Source organism: Apteryx mantelli, chromosome 2 (assembly GCF_036417845.1).
Source record: "Apteryx mantelli isolate bAptMan1 chromosome 2, bAptMan1.hap1, whole genome shotgun sequence".
Taxonomy (NCBI): Eukaryota; Metazoa; Chordata; class Aves; order Apterygiformes; family Apterygidae; genus Apteryx; species Apteryx mantelli.
The window spans coordinates 108,455,081-108,474,045 of NC_089979.1; the positions used below are offsets into that span (position 1 = coordinate 108,455,081).

The 18,965-nt window shown below is 36.8% G+C and overlaps 1 protein-coding gene across 1 annotated transcript in view; it reads right to left on the reverse strand.

Annotated features, from left to right (window-relative positions):
• CNTNAP2 (contactin associated protein 2) overlaps positions 1-18,965 on the reverse strand; it is a 1,164,397-nt gene that overhangs the window by 195,994 nt on the left and 949,438 nt on the right. Inside the window, exon 14 of the mRNA XM_013955738.2 lies at positions 18,457-18,613. Coding sequence (XP_013811192.2) covers positions 18,457-18,613 — 157 coding nt within the window. The remainder of the gene's footprint in view (positions 1-18,456; positions 18,614-18,965) is intronic.

Here is an 18,965-nt window from a genome sequence, read left to right on the forward strand (position 1 = left end):
AGGTTTAATACATTCATAAATAATTGATTCACAAGCCATTTCTTTTTGTGCTTATCAATGACAGTTAGCATAAATAGTTCTTCCTTGCTCATGTTTACCAGAACATATTTTCAGAGAAAATGATACCACAACCTTTTAGCATGGGAGGCTGGAATACAACACAGACCAAGCCGCTGCCAGCCACAACTAGTTTGTCTACATAATACTGTGCAAAGATCACAGTTTGGCCCTGAAAAGCAGTCTGGCCGCGCTGGCGAGGATCATACCTGGGCAAATAAGCCTTGCTAAAAGCTTGCTGGAAAATGTGAGAATTAAAGAAATGTCCTATGGAATCACAGCAATGGTCCATCCGTCAGCAAGGGCTGATGGTGGAGATAGGAGCTGCTATTCAGGCAGGCCTGGCCACTTTTTGTCATCCATTCACCTTTCGCTCCCCCATCAGGCACCATCATTGTATTAAAAATGTTACAGGGCACATTCCTGCCCCGGGCTTATAGTATCCATTTATGGACCTGTTGTTCATGAATTTGTTAAATTTGAACCTATTGATGCTGTCTACCTGCATTACCCTCTGTGGCAGCAAGTTCCAGAAGTTTACTACTGGCAATGTAAAGAAGTGTTTTTTTTTCCATCTGTTTTAAACTGACCTCACACTGATCAGCATAGTTGCAGCTAGCTTTGGGTGTCCCTGTGCCATGCTCCGGTGCACTGTGCAGGTATGTTCATAGCTTTCTGTTGTATATTCACATGCCTTTCTTTTCCTCTTTCCTAAATGACAAGAAGTAGCCCTATGCGTGTTCAGCAACAATACCCAGTCATCTCAGCTCCTTCTGAGCTAGGAATGACACCATCTGAAGGAAGATCTTAAGAGCACAAAACAAACTGAAATAGATTCAGTGAAATAAGTATAATTTATTTATCTTTAAGAAAGGGAGTTCAGAAAAGGAAGAGTACGCACTCTTTTCTAAGGTCTTCAGAAAACAAACAAATATTGCTTACAAACTAAAATCTGTTTTAAGAAATAAAGGACACACTGACAACAGATGCAATAGAACCTGGAGATCTGAAGATATATTCTTCAGCTGTATTAGCATAATATGTATTGAGGTTATAAAGGTTTATACTTAACCTTATACATGATCAAGTGATCCTAAGTATTAAAACATAAGAAGCAGAAACTGTAATCATATAAAATCATGAGGAGGTAGGTGCTATAAATATCATAAGTACATCAGTAGAAGGTTCTCTAGAAAGTTTTAAGTAAAGCTAGGTATGAATGACCAACTGATTTGTTGAACTCTGTAAGAACTGAACCACTTAGCCTAACCTTCACTAATCATTAGAGAAACATGTAATAACTCCTAAAGATGCAATGTTACCAGAAAGTAAAACACTTTAATGTTTCTTGAATTATTGGGTAACATTCATTCTGGCAATAGGAGTAAGCATCAAGCAGTTGATTCTCCTTAAAAAAATACCCCTGAGATCTTTAAAATAAGATTCTTTGGGTTTGCTTTAGTTTCCTATAAAGAAAGAAAACATGTTTCATGCAACCTCAAAATACTCTGCCGTTCTGTTTACACAGGCAGCGCGCAATTTCCATCACTCAATTTATACTGTGACAAAACTCTTGCAATTGACTGCACTCCCCCATTTCTCTTTCTTGCTCACTTCCTTGACTGGAAGTGAAAAAACTAGCAGAGTAGAAGATTAGATGCTAATAACAGAAACTTTTAATGCCTCCATGAGACTTGCATTTTCTTGGGATGAAGTCTTTTCTAGGGAGTTACAATTAAAATAAAAGTCATTATGTATCCTGGAAGTTCTACTATGCATTATTTGAAAAAAAAAAAAAATGGGGGGGGGAGGAGGGGGTGAGAACCCTTGAGATCAAGTAAGCCATCTTGTTTTCCAGAAAATCCTGAATGACAGTAGAAAGGGCTTCAAATTGTTAGTCATTCAACTACCCTCACAAATATTCAATAAAGATAAAATAAGAGCTGGTCCCCAACTGACTGCCTACAGAAAAATAAACTACAGTTTATGACAGGCCTTAATGTCGAACCAGATCTTTGAGGTCTTTTTGGCAAGGAAAAATTGAGGATATTTATGTGTATAGATGACAAGAATACCTGCCCTAGCAGCCAAAATCATATTATGAGTCCAGATTGACAGAGAAGATGAATATGACATCACAAATAAAAAGCTGATATAGTTCCCCAGCAAACATAAAAATATGATGAAGTGTCAGTTTGCATTCTTCACAGTTTTAGTGGCCATCTCTTCTTCTACACAAATAATAGCATGCAACAATGGTCATAAAATCTCTCACAGAAACTTCAGCCCTGAATCTTCTCTCTCCAAAAGCTCCCCAACTCTGGGGAAATGCGCTCCCCATTCTCTATGCCAAAAGCACATTTCTATCACCAATAACTAGAAATAGAATCAATTTCTAAATGTTTTGGATATGTCAACCCTTGAATAAAGTTGCTTTTCTTCTAAATGAATCCTTATAGCCTGTATCATTAGAGATAGACTCAAATCCAAATATTTAATATTTAATCCAAATATTATCCAAATATTTACACTCCAGTGTTTAGCAAAGTCCATTATAGAAATCTCAAAAATGTATTTCAGTTGAATTAATTTGGGAGTTTTCAGAGAGGTTAAAAGAGGACGTTCTACACTGTCATATTTCTATACTGCCATATTTCCCCCTGTCAAAACAAAGCTTTTCCTATTTGGCAAGACACTTTCTTCCTGCTTTGCCAAAAGCGAAGGTGCAACTTGTGTAGGTAGACAAGCGATTGAGGAAAAAGTGGTAGCACCACCTCTGAAATGTCTGTTCAGGTCTGGAGCTAGATAAAGAAGAACTCTCAGTTCTCCAACTGCAGTAAAGCATCAGTCTCATGCTACTGTGTTAAGGGATTGGCTGGAAAATCCCTTTCCTTAGAGCAAAATCTGAAACAACAGTAACAGGAACATTACTACGTAGTAGCTTGCATTTCCTTTTGAACATCCAATGACTTATCTTTGGTATTTCCAAGTACAGCCGATTTGCACAAGTATTTCTGCTCACAGCTAGCAACGGTGTTTTATGGACTGCCTAACAAATGTTTTTATCTAGTGGCAAAATATTTTTGTTGCTTACTGTTCAGTGAATATAGACAGTAATCCCTATATTTGAATCAATCTCTAATTTTCAAATATTTGGAGCTAGCATTGGAAACTTTGTATTTTTAGGTCTAGAAACCCCCAAAGCCAATATATGCTATTGACACCTCTTTGACTGCAGCCACTAACACAGCTGGTTTAAAAATAAATAATACAAATAATTTTAACAGACATAATTTTCTAGAAGATAAACAGGAATGGCAAATATTCAACAATGCAATTACAGAGCAAGTCTTTGCATGATATTGTTTGCATTCTTCTGAAATACAGTTGATAAATTGTGGAAGACACCTGCCCCTCCCTCAGGACACTTCTGAAAGTGATATATATCTGTCCTGAGACTTCTCCATGAAACATTATTTTTGTATAACAAAAAACTACTAGAAATAAATTACTTGTATAATGAAGATTTATTTTATGATATATTGTCATTACAACTGTTTCTCTTCTGAGGCAGAATAAGTGAGAGTATATTCACAATTATTAATTATTTTCATTTAATGAAATACAGCCCAAGAACCCAGCAAGGATCAATGCCCTATTATATTTGGTGATTCACAAACAAAAGGGAATTAGTGCTTTCTCTGAAAGATTATGAAACTAAATTGTCTGCTCCTGCTTCTCTGCTTTTTCAGGGTATGTCTACATAATATGATGCAATGACATACAGAAATCATCAAACTAATCCTGAATGTGACAGTTCAAGTATCAGTAACAGTCATTTTAGGATGAGCTTCTGCCAAAAACTGATCTTCGTATGAATGAATTCCCACATATCATCCTCAGCTTCTTGCTCCAGCTGTCCCCTTTTCTCCTGAGCCCCACTCTTTACCTTCTTCAGCTCTTCCACTTTTCATCCATCCCCTAATTAAATCACTCTGCATTTTCTTCATTTTTCTCATTTCCTTTTGTTGTTCTCCATTATAAAATGGAGATTAAAACAATCACTGTTTCTGAATTCTCTTCAGAGGAGAGTTCATAAAGGTACCTCAGATCAGTTGCTGTGGTCTTTAAAAGGAGTCTCAGCTCCTTTTTCACAGATTTTAGGGCTTTGTTGCCTCATTGCTGGGTCCTGCCTGACTACAACAGCTCAGCTGCTCACCTTGTCTTTTTTTTTTTTCTTTAATCAGACTTACTTTTCTGAGGCGGCATAAAAAAAGTCTTCTGTTTTCAACCTTCTCTGGCTTCCTGTAATTCCTCTGTACACCCAAAATGAACAGTCTGGGTCATTCTTCCAGGAATACTAAAAGTCCCCTCTATATGAAGGTCTGTTGTAATTTCAGATGACCATCATCAATCACCATGAGAACAACTCTATATGAGGCCTTTTATAAACCTCTGGGCATCACAGTCTGTAGATGTGACTATACACATTTTTGCACTAAGGTTGTATTATTATGTTAAAAAACACATAATTTTCCTTGTTGTCTAACATGATACTGATCATCAGCATATTCATTACTCTCTACAAACTTCCACTATTTCATTCCACTGCTGTTACGCCTTACACCTACAAATAAGTGCTCCATATAAAATTTCCTTGGTTAAAAAAGTGAATCAGCGTATATAGTTTGAGTAGTAAAATACAAGACTAGCACAAACATTCTAAAAACATGCAATTCATTTACCAGATGAAGCTGAACTACTACTCTGACAATGAAACCAAGAACAAAATCACGTTTGCTTACATTTTGTTTCCCTATAACATATATTTTATCATGTTCTTTGCTGATGGCTTGAGCAAAACTGACACAGACGTAAGGAAGAGACATATCACCAATTCTACAACAAACAGCAGCTTGTTTTGACCACTTACATGCAGAAAGTAAACCAACCCTTATGGTAACCTATAACCCACCAAAACATTCTTGAATTTGTCTACGAAATAAATCACAATACTCTTGAATTTTGAGTTGAATTTTGAATCACAATACTCTGTCTTCTTTCAAAATACAGAAAACAGGCCTGTACTTTTACAGATTTTATACAGTCTTAAGACTGTTGTATCATTTTTCAACTAAATCAGATCCACAGATTTCAGGAAATGCACGTAAACCAGCAACAGTACTTCATCTAATATATCTTGGTAGAAAACAACTGAAAAATCACAGCATTATGAAGCCTAACTAGTGCAAACTCTGCAAACCCTTCAGTACTCAGCCTGGAGACCATGATAGCTATAGTTGAGTTTAAAAGTTATTTCTTATCCCATTCCTATAAATCCAAGAGGAAATTAAAATCTAAGTCACATGTTAGAAGTTTGCAGTAACTATCAATGTCTTTACATGCTTCAGCGTTTATCTTCATAACAGTAGTGTTCTTTGGTGACAGGGAGGATAACTGGGACTACAAAAGGTTGTTAAGAATAGCTGATTTAGACAGCAGTAGTTGGTTTAAGTCAAATGTTCCAGTCTTTCAAAGGGCCCCTGTTGTCCTTACATCATCTCCATATAACAAGAATGTGTGCATATAGATATATGTATAAATATGCACGCATGTATACACATATATGTACATACAGAGAGGCAATGGGCAAGTTAGAATATGGGAAATTCTGATTAGATACAGGGAAAAATATTTTTGCCATGAGGGTGGTCAAATACTGGCACAGGTCACCCAGAGAGGTTGTGGGATCTCCATCCTTGGATGTGCTCAAGACTCACATGGACACAGCCTGGAGCAAGTTGGTCTGATTAGATCTGCTCTGAGCAATGGGTTGGACTAGATGACCTCTGGAGGCCCCTCCTAGACCAAGTTATTCTGTGATCTGATGATTCCATGTATGTATAGATGAGTATAGCACAAATCTTAACATTTCTCAGTCAGTCTCTGAATTGATCTGCCTTTACCAAAAGTATTGAAATTTTTAGCTTCTCTTGCTCATCTGAGTCTCTTCAATGTTCTGCCCAGTTCTTTACCTTAGAGTTAACCATACCAATGTTTGTCATTACTCAAAAGGTCCTTTTGCTTTACCTCCAGCTTCCAGGACACTAGCTGAAGGTATCTCCTGTTTCTCCTATACGTCTGTTCTGCTTCACAATCATCTCATATGGTAATTTCACGGTTAATAAAGTAAGCTAATAAATAAGATTTCTGAATTTTCTGTTCACATTTTGCCATCATCTATCTATCTGCTATTTTGATGCAAAGCCTTTACCTCATTTGACGGTATCTATTTTGCTGGCTTTTTTTCACAGTGTTTAAAGGAACTCACAACGTCCCTTTTTTAATGTCAGAGACTAAAAGAGTCCTGTTCTGAGCTTTTTTTTAACTAAAAAAATGACAGCAGGAGACAATGCCAATTTTAAGAACACTAGTTGGTAAGTTTGTTGTGCCCGTTAGGAGTTTGGATTTGGTTTCCAAATCTTATAAAAATCTTCTTAACATTTCTGATACCATTTTCATTCAGGAACATTGGATAAATATTCTGGATTTGACATGAGATACTTGAACACTGTTTTGCAAAATGTGTTAACCCAACAGTCAAACTGTGGGCTGTTATATGCTATTACCACATTTTATGTCATACCCAGCAAACACTGATTCTAGATATGAGATTACATTTTAGTGATAGCATTTTTAACAGCTCTGTTTCATGGGAATAGTAGCTAAAAATAAATACATGCTTTTCCAATGTACACGAAAATTTTTGATCATAGACCTATAGTTTTCTATACTCATTGTACATTTTTTCCTCATCACATTCTCTACAATTGCCAGCAGATTTTATCTTATCATTTTCTTTACAGTATTTGTCAACTTGCTGAGAAATTGGCTTTTTCTTTGCTTTTTCTAAATTTTCATTTGGTTCTACTTTCTCTTTAATGATATAAATAAATAAATACCTCAGATACTTAGGGTACTTCAATGAAGGCAACTGTATAATTTATGCAGCAACCTCAGCTCGTAACTCAAGACAGATTTTCTTTCCCTCAATCTACATTTAATATAATCTTATAAACAATTTCAACTACATAATTCCTTGTTGCAGTTGACCAAAGCAGAGCAAAATATAGTATCTGTGATAATGCAAATGAATACACATTATTAGCTGTCCCAAGACAGTGGTTTAGGTAGAATGATTTCTTCCCAGTAATACATTTCAGTAAAATATGAAAAGAATAACATCTGAATCCCATTAGCAAGCTTGCTTATTTCTGTGTTGTGTAATGATTTGTCTAAAAGTTGCATGCAAAATGACTTTAAAGTTAATTGCAGAAGATAGATACTTTATATGTGTATATCCATATATCCATCCTTAAAGTATACAGAATCCATATACCATTCTAATGCTATTTTAAAGACTAGGTTGAAAAGAGATGACAAATATAAGTAATGAATAATCTTGGACCTGATATACAAAGTTTTCATTGCACACTCAGACAACTCTTACAAATTTCAAGGGAGCTCCATGGATCACATTTTTCAGATTTACTAATTTTCATCGTTATAGTATGCTGGGAGCAAACAAGAAGCAAAGGAAAGAAAAAGGAAGAGAATTCATTTTTGGGGGGGGTTGGGATAAAAATGTCAAGCCATGACTACTTACAAGATGACTAGTAGTTTGGAAATCTTGGGGCAGTCACTGATTATGCAACACAAAAAAAAATGGGGGAAGTATGAACTGATCATACAAGAACCTAGTTCCTGATATTAATACAAGTTATATAATTTAAACTGTTTTTACAAGTCTGGATACAAGAAAAGCAGTTTTTGCCTCTTCTGTTGGTGTTAGAGCCATTGCCTTTATTACCAAATTTGCAGAGTTTGTGAGAGGTTTGCTTTGGATTGCTCTGAGTGCTTACCCTAGACTGTCTAAGCAACCTTCCTCTTTAAAATAAAATAATGCAATACGTGTATAATAACAGTTCCCAAGGAAAGAGGAATATTGGAGAACACTTGCCTTTTTTAAAATCAGGTCTTTTGCAGTGCTAATCATCAGCTGAGCAAAATGAGAAAAGGACAAAGAATGGCTCTTTTTCTAAAAATGGAAGTTTTTCAACTACCTGAGTAATGAACTGATATGATATTTTTGCACATGGCTCTGAAGAAAACATCCCCATCAAGTGTGGAACCTGATGCAAAAAAGTATCTAAAAGCCTTCTTTTTTTTTTTTTTTTTTGTGGATATATGATTATTTACTCTTCTCCCCCTTATACATCCATCCATCCATCCATCTATCTATATCCTGGCACACTAAAGAATGAACAGTGAAAGTGCATATACCTTTTGTTTACCCTGTAGGCTTAACACCTTCAGCTTGATGGACTTGTCTGTGATTGCGTTGCGGCTAAAAATATGACAGCTAACAGCAATGACAGCCAAGCAAGCACTGCAATCTTCATCTACCCTGTGCCACAGGGTGTCACAGATTTCACCTTTTCTACATATGATCGCACTGACTCAGAAAAAGTCATCAGACTCCTACAATTTAAGAAGAAAACCACTGTATTCTCTTTAAGAGCTAAGCAGTGTCAAGCACTGAGTGAAATACACTGGACTAGTTGGCACTGTGCTGATTTCATCTTCATTGCACTGCAGTGAGGACAGAGTCATTACTCTTTAAGTTAGCACACAAATAAAAGGAGGAGGAGAAGGAGAAAATAATTGGTAGCTGAAAGTTCTGTAGTGCACAGTGCTCAGCAGACTCTGCCCCTACCTGACAAGCTAGGACAGTAAGCTCATTTTCTTTAAAGTTAAGACCATAAGCTTTTCCTTTGGACTAAAATTCTGTGCGTTTCTAGGCAAGACATAGGATGTGTTTTTGTTCTTGGTCATTTGATTTTTCATTCAGGCAATAACCATTAAGTTTAGTAATAAAAAAGAATACAAATACTCTGGGAATGACATTTTATATCATCTAAATGGTGGGAAAACTTCATATAACTGCATTTTCACCTGCTAATTCATAAGCCTATCACAAACTACTCAGAATGCTCCAAAAACCATGAGGCATTGCTAATAATATTAAGACTATCCCAAAGAGTCATAACTACAGACAACTAATTCTGAAAGAATTATTCAGTGCCACATTTCTGGCTTAAAAGCCACTCTGAAACTTAAAAAGATCTGGATGAGACCAGCTGTCTGTGACTGGATGGAAATCAGGTCATCTGAATGCAGCAAAACTGAACAGTAACTCTGAGAAGGGAGGTTGGCAGCAGGACAAACAGACACTTTTTGTCTTACAGTGACTTACAGACCAAATTAATAAACATGGATAACATCTTGTCATTACTCTCTCCTCCTCCCTAATGCTAGCACTAAATGATGAATGAACCTGAAGTCAAACAGGAATCCTTTTCATCCTTAGCAGGTTGCTAGACCTCAACCATCTTTATGTATGGAGCAAGGGAAAAGCTTCTGACAATGACGCATGAAGCAGCGCAGCCTCCTGCTCCCTCATCCTCAGGTATGCTAGTTTTGTATTGCTAGTGGGACAAAAATCATGATGCAAAATAAGCATGTAGGACTGAATATATAATACCAAGCAAGAAAGTGCTATTTTAAAAAAGATAAGGCAGACTGCTGAGTAGTTACTTCATGTCATGCCAATGCCCACATTTTCTTATGTTTTCAGTTTTGGAGAAAGCTAAGGCTCGGTTCCTCAGGTGCTTGCTTGCTGTCATGGGCGACAAGCGTGCAGGGAAATGCTCCCTTTAATATCAATAGGTGGGGTGAGAGCTGAATGTCAAATAGTATCCAGTCCCAAAGGTGAATAATACAGAAGGGAAAACAGTGACAACAGCAGGAATGTTTGAAAGTTTTCATGATTAATTTAGTTTCCAAACTCCTAACGCCCTGAAACCGTATTATTTCAGGTTCTACATCTGTTAGGTCACATGATCTAAACGTATATGGCTGTTGTCAGTACTTGCATGAAACACTTCTAAAGGAGCGAGAGTAACCTGGGTGATCCTGGGTTAACCTCTGGATTAGTGCAGCCAGTTGTGGGTTATATATTAGCAGTAAAATACAAACATTAGGGATAATTCTGGGGCAGCAGATACTGTCCTTCAAAGTTTATGCAAAACCAGTGGCCTGAGCACTTACTGTGAAACACTAGCTGGAGTTCATCTCTCCACTTTACAGTGTCCATCTCCCAAACTCTTAGTCTGTGATTATCAGTAATGAATTCAGCCTCCTCGTATGGGAGAAGCAGAAAAGGGAAATGCAGAACGACCATACACAAGATATATAAAGTTTATGTAAAAGAAAATACAGAACAGTTTATAAAGAAAGAGGGCAGAATACACTCACTGAAAGACTCCATCACTTTTGGCAGGCAAACTCCATTTCAGGACTGCACATCAGTTACTGCTGATGAGCCCAGTGGAGAGATGCAAAACAGGTAGCAGCCAGTTTAACATCCAGTCACTTGACCCTTCTTCCTACTGGAGTAGTTTTAATGGCCAAATTATAACCAGTAGGACTGAACTTCCTGACTTTTGGCTATTTGCTTTTCTGTTGCTGAAAGTTTCGGCTCAAATCTATCAATCATTTAGAAAAAAGTACTACCAACTATATTAAATCTAACATTTCCTAAGCTTTGAATGCTTGACTTTCTGTCTTCAGTGTTCCTCTTTATACAGATTTTTATTCTGTGCCGTTACATACTGAGATATTGCTAAAATTTGATTGACTGGAATTACCTTAATGCGAGGTGCCAATATCAACCTACAGATGAAATCTGAACGTTAACCCTAAAAGCGTACAAAAGACTGCCCAGATTTGTAAGAGTGCAAGAATAGCAACCATATCAAGTAATTCAAGTTGTCAGTGAAAAGAAAAAAACAAAAACCATGAACTAGCACAAACCAGTTTATTCCTTAAGCATAACTAAAAGATACGTTTTGATATTTTAACTTTTATAAAGTGAACAGATGCAATTATGACCGTTTCTATCTTCTGGTCTGTCATTTCAAAGATGGCCTTTAAGCTATGTGAAAATGTTGAATCATAGTTTTCAAAGCGGTGTGGCCCACTTCTAAAAAATTTCCTCCATTTCTGGGAAACTGAGATTCATCATGTCTATGCGATGCCAGGCAAAACAGCAAGACATCTCTAATCTTAGCAGATAATTTTCTGTTCTGTTCTTTCCAGTTTCATTTAATGTAAAACAGTTAAGTTTTCCTGTCAAATGCAGCCCTCTCTATTTTATCAAAAATGACTGTTTTTAAAGGTATTGCTTAAACATATGGCTGTGTCATATTAATACTTCATTTTGTACGCAGTCAGTCTGTCTGGATAAATTGAAAATTTCCTCATATACATTGGACGTTTGTAGACATGCATGCTCCCCGCTGTAACTTCTACAGCCCTTCACTTTCTTTTAGGTGTATTCATATTCGATCCCTTTTAATTCTTTAAGTCCTCTTTACCTACTGTTACAAATAATAAGTAAATATCATCAAAATGTAATTAATTACAGCCAATGGTAAGTTATCAGACTTTTTTCACCCAGTAGAATGTATAACCTAGTCCCTTCTGATCACAAACCATCCCTCCAGTTGCTGCCTAGATAGGAAGGTAATACTAAAAAAAAAAAAGAAATCCTCTTGCATCATTAACATCTTTTAATGAAGGACAGGAGAAGCCAGTGTAAGGTAACTAGCCAGTTCTCTCTGAAGCATCAGCTCTGTCATTGGGAGCTCACGTTAAAGGACAGATGGATTTTCAAAATTGCCTAAGTGAATCAGAAACTGAAATACTGATTTCAGTGGGAATTAGTACATACTATAGTATAGTATTAAGCCTTGGTGCCTACCCACATCTCCAGGAGTCTTCAATATCTTGTTATATCTGGCTACAAATGACATGCCCAGCATCAGGCACACTATATTGCCAAAGCCACAGGCCAGTATTTAAATATCCTCCACTATTCCAGCCACTAAAACACCTCAGGTCAGTCCCTGTTTAATTATCTTTTCCCACCACCCAAAACTTCTTTCTGAAATCTCCATTGCAGGAGAAGAGTTTGAAGTGAAGGAGTGATGTATCCTGTGGAGCATTCTGTCAAAGATCTAACAAAAACAAAAGAGAATTTTGCAGACTCTGGAGGAAGAAACTTTAATTTCCAAACTGTGACAGAGGATAAACAAGAAAATTAGGCTGCCTGCAGCCATTTGATTTATTCCTGAAGTCAAGACCCCTGATGATAAAGTGGTTCTGAATTGCTTCATCAACAATTTAGTTCTGCCTTAGTGACATACCAGTGTTATTTTCTTTTCCTTGCTCTCCATTCATCTGACAATTGTCTGATTCATTGTTAGCTTTGAAGCCACTGCTGTTCTCACAGATGTTATCCACACCTCTGAAATTTTTGAACTTGCTTTTCCCTTCACTTCTCTCCCCTTTTGTTTTCATTGCTCATTTCTTCCATTTGTCCAAACCTATAGGATCTCTAAACTCTCCCTCAGTTCCTCCTGATCATCTCCAGGACCATCAAATATTTCTTGAAAGTTTAGCAATCACATCAGTAGTCATAAGTATTGACTAACTAACCATCATGAAAGCAGGACACCCAGCACTTCTTGTATTTTCTATGCCATAATGTAGAAACCACAGGTGGACAGAGCTGTGATACACACCAAGCGCTGCATGACAGTGATGTCCCTGCTCTATTCTGTAATCTAATGTACACCCTCATCAGTAAGTGCTAAAGGAAAAACCTTGTTATATCATCTTTTCCCAGTAAATCCACCCACAGAATCATTTCATGCCTTCTCACATATTACGGCTGCTACATAAGAAAAAGTAAACAGCCTGTGGAGTAGAAACTTTGACCAAGATTCCCAAAGGAGTCTAGGCATTTAACTCACCGTAGGATCAAAGGAGATTAGGAATTTAAATTTCTTTGCAGATCATCACATTTGTTACTTAATTGGTATAGTTTATCTCTCTCTCCAATGCTATCAATTCTTTAATAAAACTAAGAACTGCATAAATGGTAATAATGTGTAATTTTTTTTCTTATTTAAAAAGTTTACCCAAGTGATTCAGTTGAAGAAAATTTTGTTTAACAGCTACCCAGGGAATTCCTTGTTGCTGATAACAGCAACCTCAGTTTATTCTCTCAAGATTGAGGCAATCTGACTTTCAAAGTTGATGAGAGTCTCTTCAATAAATAATCTTTTGTTAGTGAGCAAAACTAACCTTTTTTATAGGATTTGGTTCACTTCTGGACTGATTTCATACTGGCCACAAATAATGGATAATTTCAGCACTAAGGTTTGCTTTGGTGGGAATGCTCTGGGTGAAGATCTTCCACCTGTGCTTTTGTTTTTTTCTTCTTTATCCATAAAGCTTTATCATTACAAATATTATTACTTAATATTTACGTTGCAGCAACATCAAGGACCTCTCTTAAGAATCAAGTGCCACTTTACAAGCAGTGTAAAAATACACACAAATCTGAATTCCATACTTCATACAGGCTGCATGCCAATATCTACCATTTGGCCCAGTTACCATTGAGGTAATCAACATATTAGGCATGTGATAAATATCTGCTAAACTTACAGAATGCTCTTCTTTCTATTTTATTCAGAGAGAGAGAGGGCATGAAGGTGCTCAGCCTAAGAGAAAAAAAAAATGTTGTAGAAGGGCAGAGCTGGACCATAAGCTTGGGAAAAGGAACTGAAAGTGCTCTCACCTCACCTGCAGCTCCTGCAAACTACAGTCAGCTGCCATGAAGGCTTGCAGACTTAGTCTTTTCTCCTTGTCTTTTCAACAGGTCTTTTAAAGACAGCTTGCTGTCTTTAAAAATCAACTCAGCTTTCAAATAAGGTACAAATATTAAGCTATATTTTACCATTGGAACTTACAAAAGAACTCTCTTGGATAAGTGAATCATGCAGTTATCCAGATCAGAACAGCTTCTTAGGTCACCACAACTCCATTGCTGTCCCCAAAATATATTTATATATATATGTCAGTGGCTTATTACATCACTTGTAATAAGGTGATATGTAATTTTATGTCTGCTTTTCTTCTATTTGTGCATATTTTGAGGTCCTTATTTTACATATACAGTTTAAACTGCTTAATTCTCTTCCACTTATCTATTTTATTAAAAATTAATATTTGGACTTTTAAAAAACATTAAAGACAAAACCCACCCAGATTTAAGGTACATTAAGACTACAGTTTAAGCTAGGACCTGAGAAAAGTTATATTATAATTGAGTCTATAATTAACATAGCTAGTTCCGCATCTATAAAAAAAATTACTCATACAACTGAAAAAAACAAATCAAATCAAACACAAAACTTAGGACAAATCAAACATTCTAGGCTGCATATACAGCTTTAACCTGTCCCCTGTGCACATGCACCATGATACAAAGCTTGATTGGTCACTGTTTTGTTTTTTTGTTTTTTTTCCAGAAGACCCCTGCATCATTCAGTGTGGGAGGTAGATGATGTTCACTGAGTAAAACACTACTCACTATTCTGATGTACCCTCATGGTTCAATATGTGGGCCCCATCTTGTATTTAATGTGTATTTCAACTCTTTCTATAAAGACAGCATTTTCTTATTGGCTTTTCTATAGCACTTATTACTGTAGGAGATGATTGCTTCATAAATCTAACTATCTTTGCAATATCTCCATGAGGTGAACAACTGACATCATTCCCATTCTACAGATTGGATGTTAAGGCTGAGACATATAAGGTTAAAGGCACACACTCATTTTTAGTGCACAGTCTGAGATGCCTACAGGCTGATTTTTTTTGTTTTAGAGTACATAGCATAAGTTCAGATGGAAGATATCTAATCTCACTGACTCCAGTTGCAGCTCTGAATGTTCAATACTTCCACAAATTGGACCTCTGGGTCTCCAGTTAGGTACACAGAAAATTAGGATCAAACAGTCAGTGTGATCCACCTCTGAAAAAATGGCTTACAAAACTTGGTCAGCATCACGTGGGAATTCTGTTCCAGAGGCAGCGTTAGAACCTGGCTCTCCAGGGAAGCATTCTCCTGTCTTCACTATAAGATCCTTTATCAAACTGCAATTCCCTCCTTCATTTCTAATACAATTTCCAACTTCTGCAATATAAATTTGCAGACAATATTCTACTTACACTACATCATTGTGACTCAGTCTGACCCGTTCTTCAATGGCTCCCCAACCTCCTTCTTTAAACAGAGGGCCCTGCAATTCCAAATCTGAATCTCCTGGCTGAATCTCTCCCTTCTTCTTCACCTTTCATTCCCACAGTTCCCACCCAGAAGATTTCTTTTCCCATTTTACTTCTTTGCTTCAGGAAATACAACCTGCTAAAGTCCCATCTGGCCTCTTAGCCCAATTTGGCGTACACTCAGCCCTTCTGTTTTAGGGGACAATAATTTCTTCTAAAATAAGTTCTGATGATGACGTACGGCAAGATATGTGGCAAAAAGCTTTGTTAGTTTGTGCCTCAAGACTTGTCTGCTCAGTGTAAGCTGCAAATATCCCTGTACTAAAGGGAATTTCTACACTGTGCAGGGACACCCAGGTATCTTTACTACAAGGGCTTACTAGCCTCTGTGTCTTGATGCCAAGACTTTGGTTTTGGAGTTATCTCAGTTAGTACTTGCTTGAAGATCCTTGCATCATGTTCCCTTCTGTACTGTAGTAATGCCCTCAGTATTCTTAGCTAAGTTTTTTTTTCTCATCCTCTAAGGATGAGAAGACACACAATAGTTTATGAAACACTTGGAATATGTAAAGCAATATACACAAAAGCAAGAATCAAACTGATGTGATGTATGCTTTCACACCAATCCAGTGCCTGTCTGAGCTTTCCAACAGCCTGCTCTGTCCTCTCTAGACTCCCATTGCTATCACTAGGTCTGCCCACTGACACTAATACTCCAAAAGTGCTGTTGCAGATGCTGAGGTCCAAACCAGGAGCTGTTTTGCTGTCACCAGGACTGAGTACTGCTGTGGTGGAGGCCCTGGTTAACCTTCTGCCCCTGCTAAGGGAAGTCTGCAAGGTCTCTCTGACTCTGCAGCTCATTCGCTTTCTAGGTATCACTCAACCACCTTTGCTAGAGAAAATTCATACCTAGGGCTCCTCAAAATAATACTCAAAAACAAGAGGTGTGATGTTGGAATGGGCTAGATTCTGCCAAAGCTAAGCTAAAAAAAGAAAAGGATCTTGAACAAAATGTCCTTAAAACTACAATAAAGCTTTCATTTCTACTTTTGATTGTACACACTGCAAATTAAAATGTAATATTCAGTCCTAAAATCATTTTTCATGAAATGCCCTATAATATACAGTAGAGTTTTCATGAAAAGAAACTGAAGCCTATCCAGAAAAAATACAGCTTTATAAATGTCTTTCCCAAATGATAATGCCTTCTTCTTGTTTAAAATTTTGAATAAACAGTTGTATTTATGAAGGAAGCACTAATAGATTCGATAAAATCTCACAGTATACCAGGATCATAGATGTTATAAGAAAAGATTATCGAGTGAAGGCTGCTTATTAAAATATCATCTGTGACACTCAGAGAAGCCACAAGAAGAGATCAAAAGTCAATGTTATTTCCCCCATGCATTTCCCTCAGCACAAAAAGAAAACAGTCAACATATGGTACACAGAGACTATTATTCATGGCTACATGTCCAGTGCCTCAAGCAATGAAAAACATAAGTGCTCCTAATTCTGTCATTATCCTTATTACTATTACAATATCCTCCTTTCATCATAACCATTTTGTCACAAAACCAAACCTACCTCCTACCACACTGCTCTAGTGCCTGATGTATGAATCAGAAATCTGTGACTTAATATTTTTCACCCTCTGCCTAATTCTAGCTCTGAAGCTTGGCACCATGTCCAGTTCCTCTGTCTCTAATATTGACTTCTCGTTCTCTGTGGTGTTCTATAGTTCATCTTGTATCATAGCTCATAGTGTTTTATCCTAACAATGACAAAGCTTACTGTAGCAACAACTGTGGTAAAATATTTCTCTGCTTGATTTTCCCACATCCTCATCTATCATTTTTGAAGGTCTTGGAAAATTTCCTTTATTACTCTTATTTTGATTTTTTCATACTTCATTCTTCCTACTGTTCTTTTTTTTTTTTTAATCTCTGACATATCATGTGATTGTTGTAGGTCTACAGAAACTCATACAACTATTAATGAATACATTAGCTCAAGATGGTTTATGAGCCAATATTGATTCAAATATCAACAAGTTGCTATTAAAGGAAAAAGTGCTTATAAAAGTATGGATCCAATTGGTCACTGAGCATTGCATACCATGTATAACATGATACTGCCTGTCAGGACAAAATGGACACAAAAGGTTAAAACTCATAAACCAAGCATTCGCAGAGCACAGACAGGGGATCACACAAAATGATGATGTGTTTTATGCAGTAGGTTCATTCTTAGAGCATTTATGGGGTATATCAGAGATGCAGGTTTAATTCTCTTTTCTGTCTGAAGGGATTTAAACCCACATCAATTACCTCACAGTAGAATGCCCCTGTTACCAGGCTGTAAAATATTCTGGGGTAGGACTTCCTCAGTCCCTCTGTTAAAATTGTTCCACCTGGGATGAATCAATAGCTATTTATTAGATAAGGAACTAGAACCACTGTCTCTCACTGTCTTTCCCAAATGGGCTATAGGCTTTTAGTCTCAACCAAGAGGGCAATGAATATTTAATTATCTCATGCAAAGTGCAATACTTTCATCTGAAGTAGGGGAGAGAGCCCTACTCCATAATATCCTCTAAAACTAGTTATTAACACATTTTTCTCATGCAAGATGGATAATGAGGGTGGAAGTCACTAGATGAGCAACTTGAACTCATATCTCTCACAGTCTACAGTCAAATGCAGTAATAGTACTTAAAAAAGCAGAAAACCTGGGAAAAATTTAAGTTTTAAGTAATTTAAGTTGCGGGGATGAAATTAAATACTGTACCATAATAAATCTGTGCGAGCAAGACAAAGTTGCATCTGCAGCCAAAATGCTGGCCTTTCCTATTCGTAATTGTCTTTGCAACTTTAACATTCTTTTCTATAGTCCATTTGAATTCAAAACAGATATGTTTCTTAAATTTGACAATAACTGATATTATGGATAAAATGGTAATGAACATATGGGTAGGTGTTTTGCAGTAGGAGGAATCACAGAAATAGTATTTTTGCCTTCATTCTTTGGTAAAAATGGAAATATTTAAGTAAAAGACCTTCAAGACTATGGCAGCAGATATTAAAGTTAAGAGATTCTGGTAATTCTCATGCTGCCTGCTTGTAAACTACTCACCATTGTTTGTAATCAGCATCACAGTTGCAGTAGTACTTGGGATCAGTACAGTTGCGTTCAATGCCGCAGGCACATTTTTGAATGCCAGGTCCTGATCCGCCCCAATAGTAGTGCTTCTCATTGGCTTTTCCAACCCACCAGGTATATGGATTCCCTTCTGCAAGGAATAAGAACGCAAGGTTATGATGCATCAAAGAGGTAGAGTTTCATAATACATTAATTGGGTGTTTAATATGCAAACAGCATTAACAACACATAACTGGACAGCCATCCTGCCTAGCTGGCAAACAAATGCATTCATTATTACTGAACAATTCAAAGGGCGCTGCCAGGTGAACAAAATACATTTTATTTTCCATATTTACACTATGTATAGTTATTGAATTAATCAAATATTTTTTACCTTGTATGCTCTTTGTTTAGCTTTTAAATTGTTCTCTCTATGTGATGAAAATATGTGCGCGGGTTCCATAACTATTTCAAATTAATTTCAAGTTCATATAGTTAGC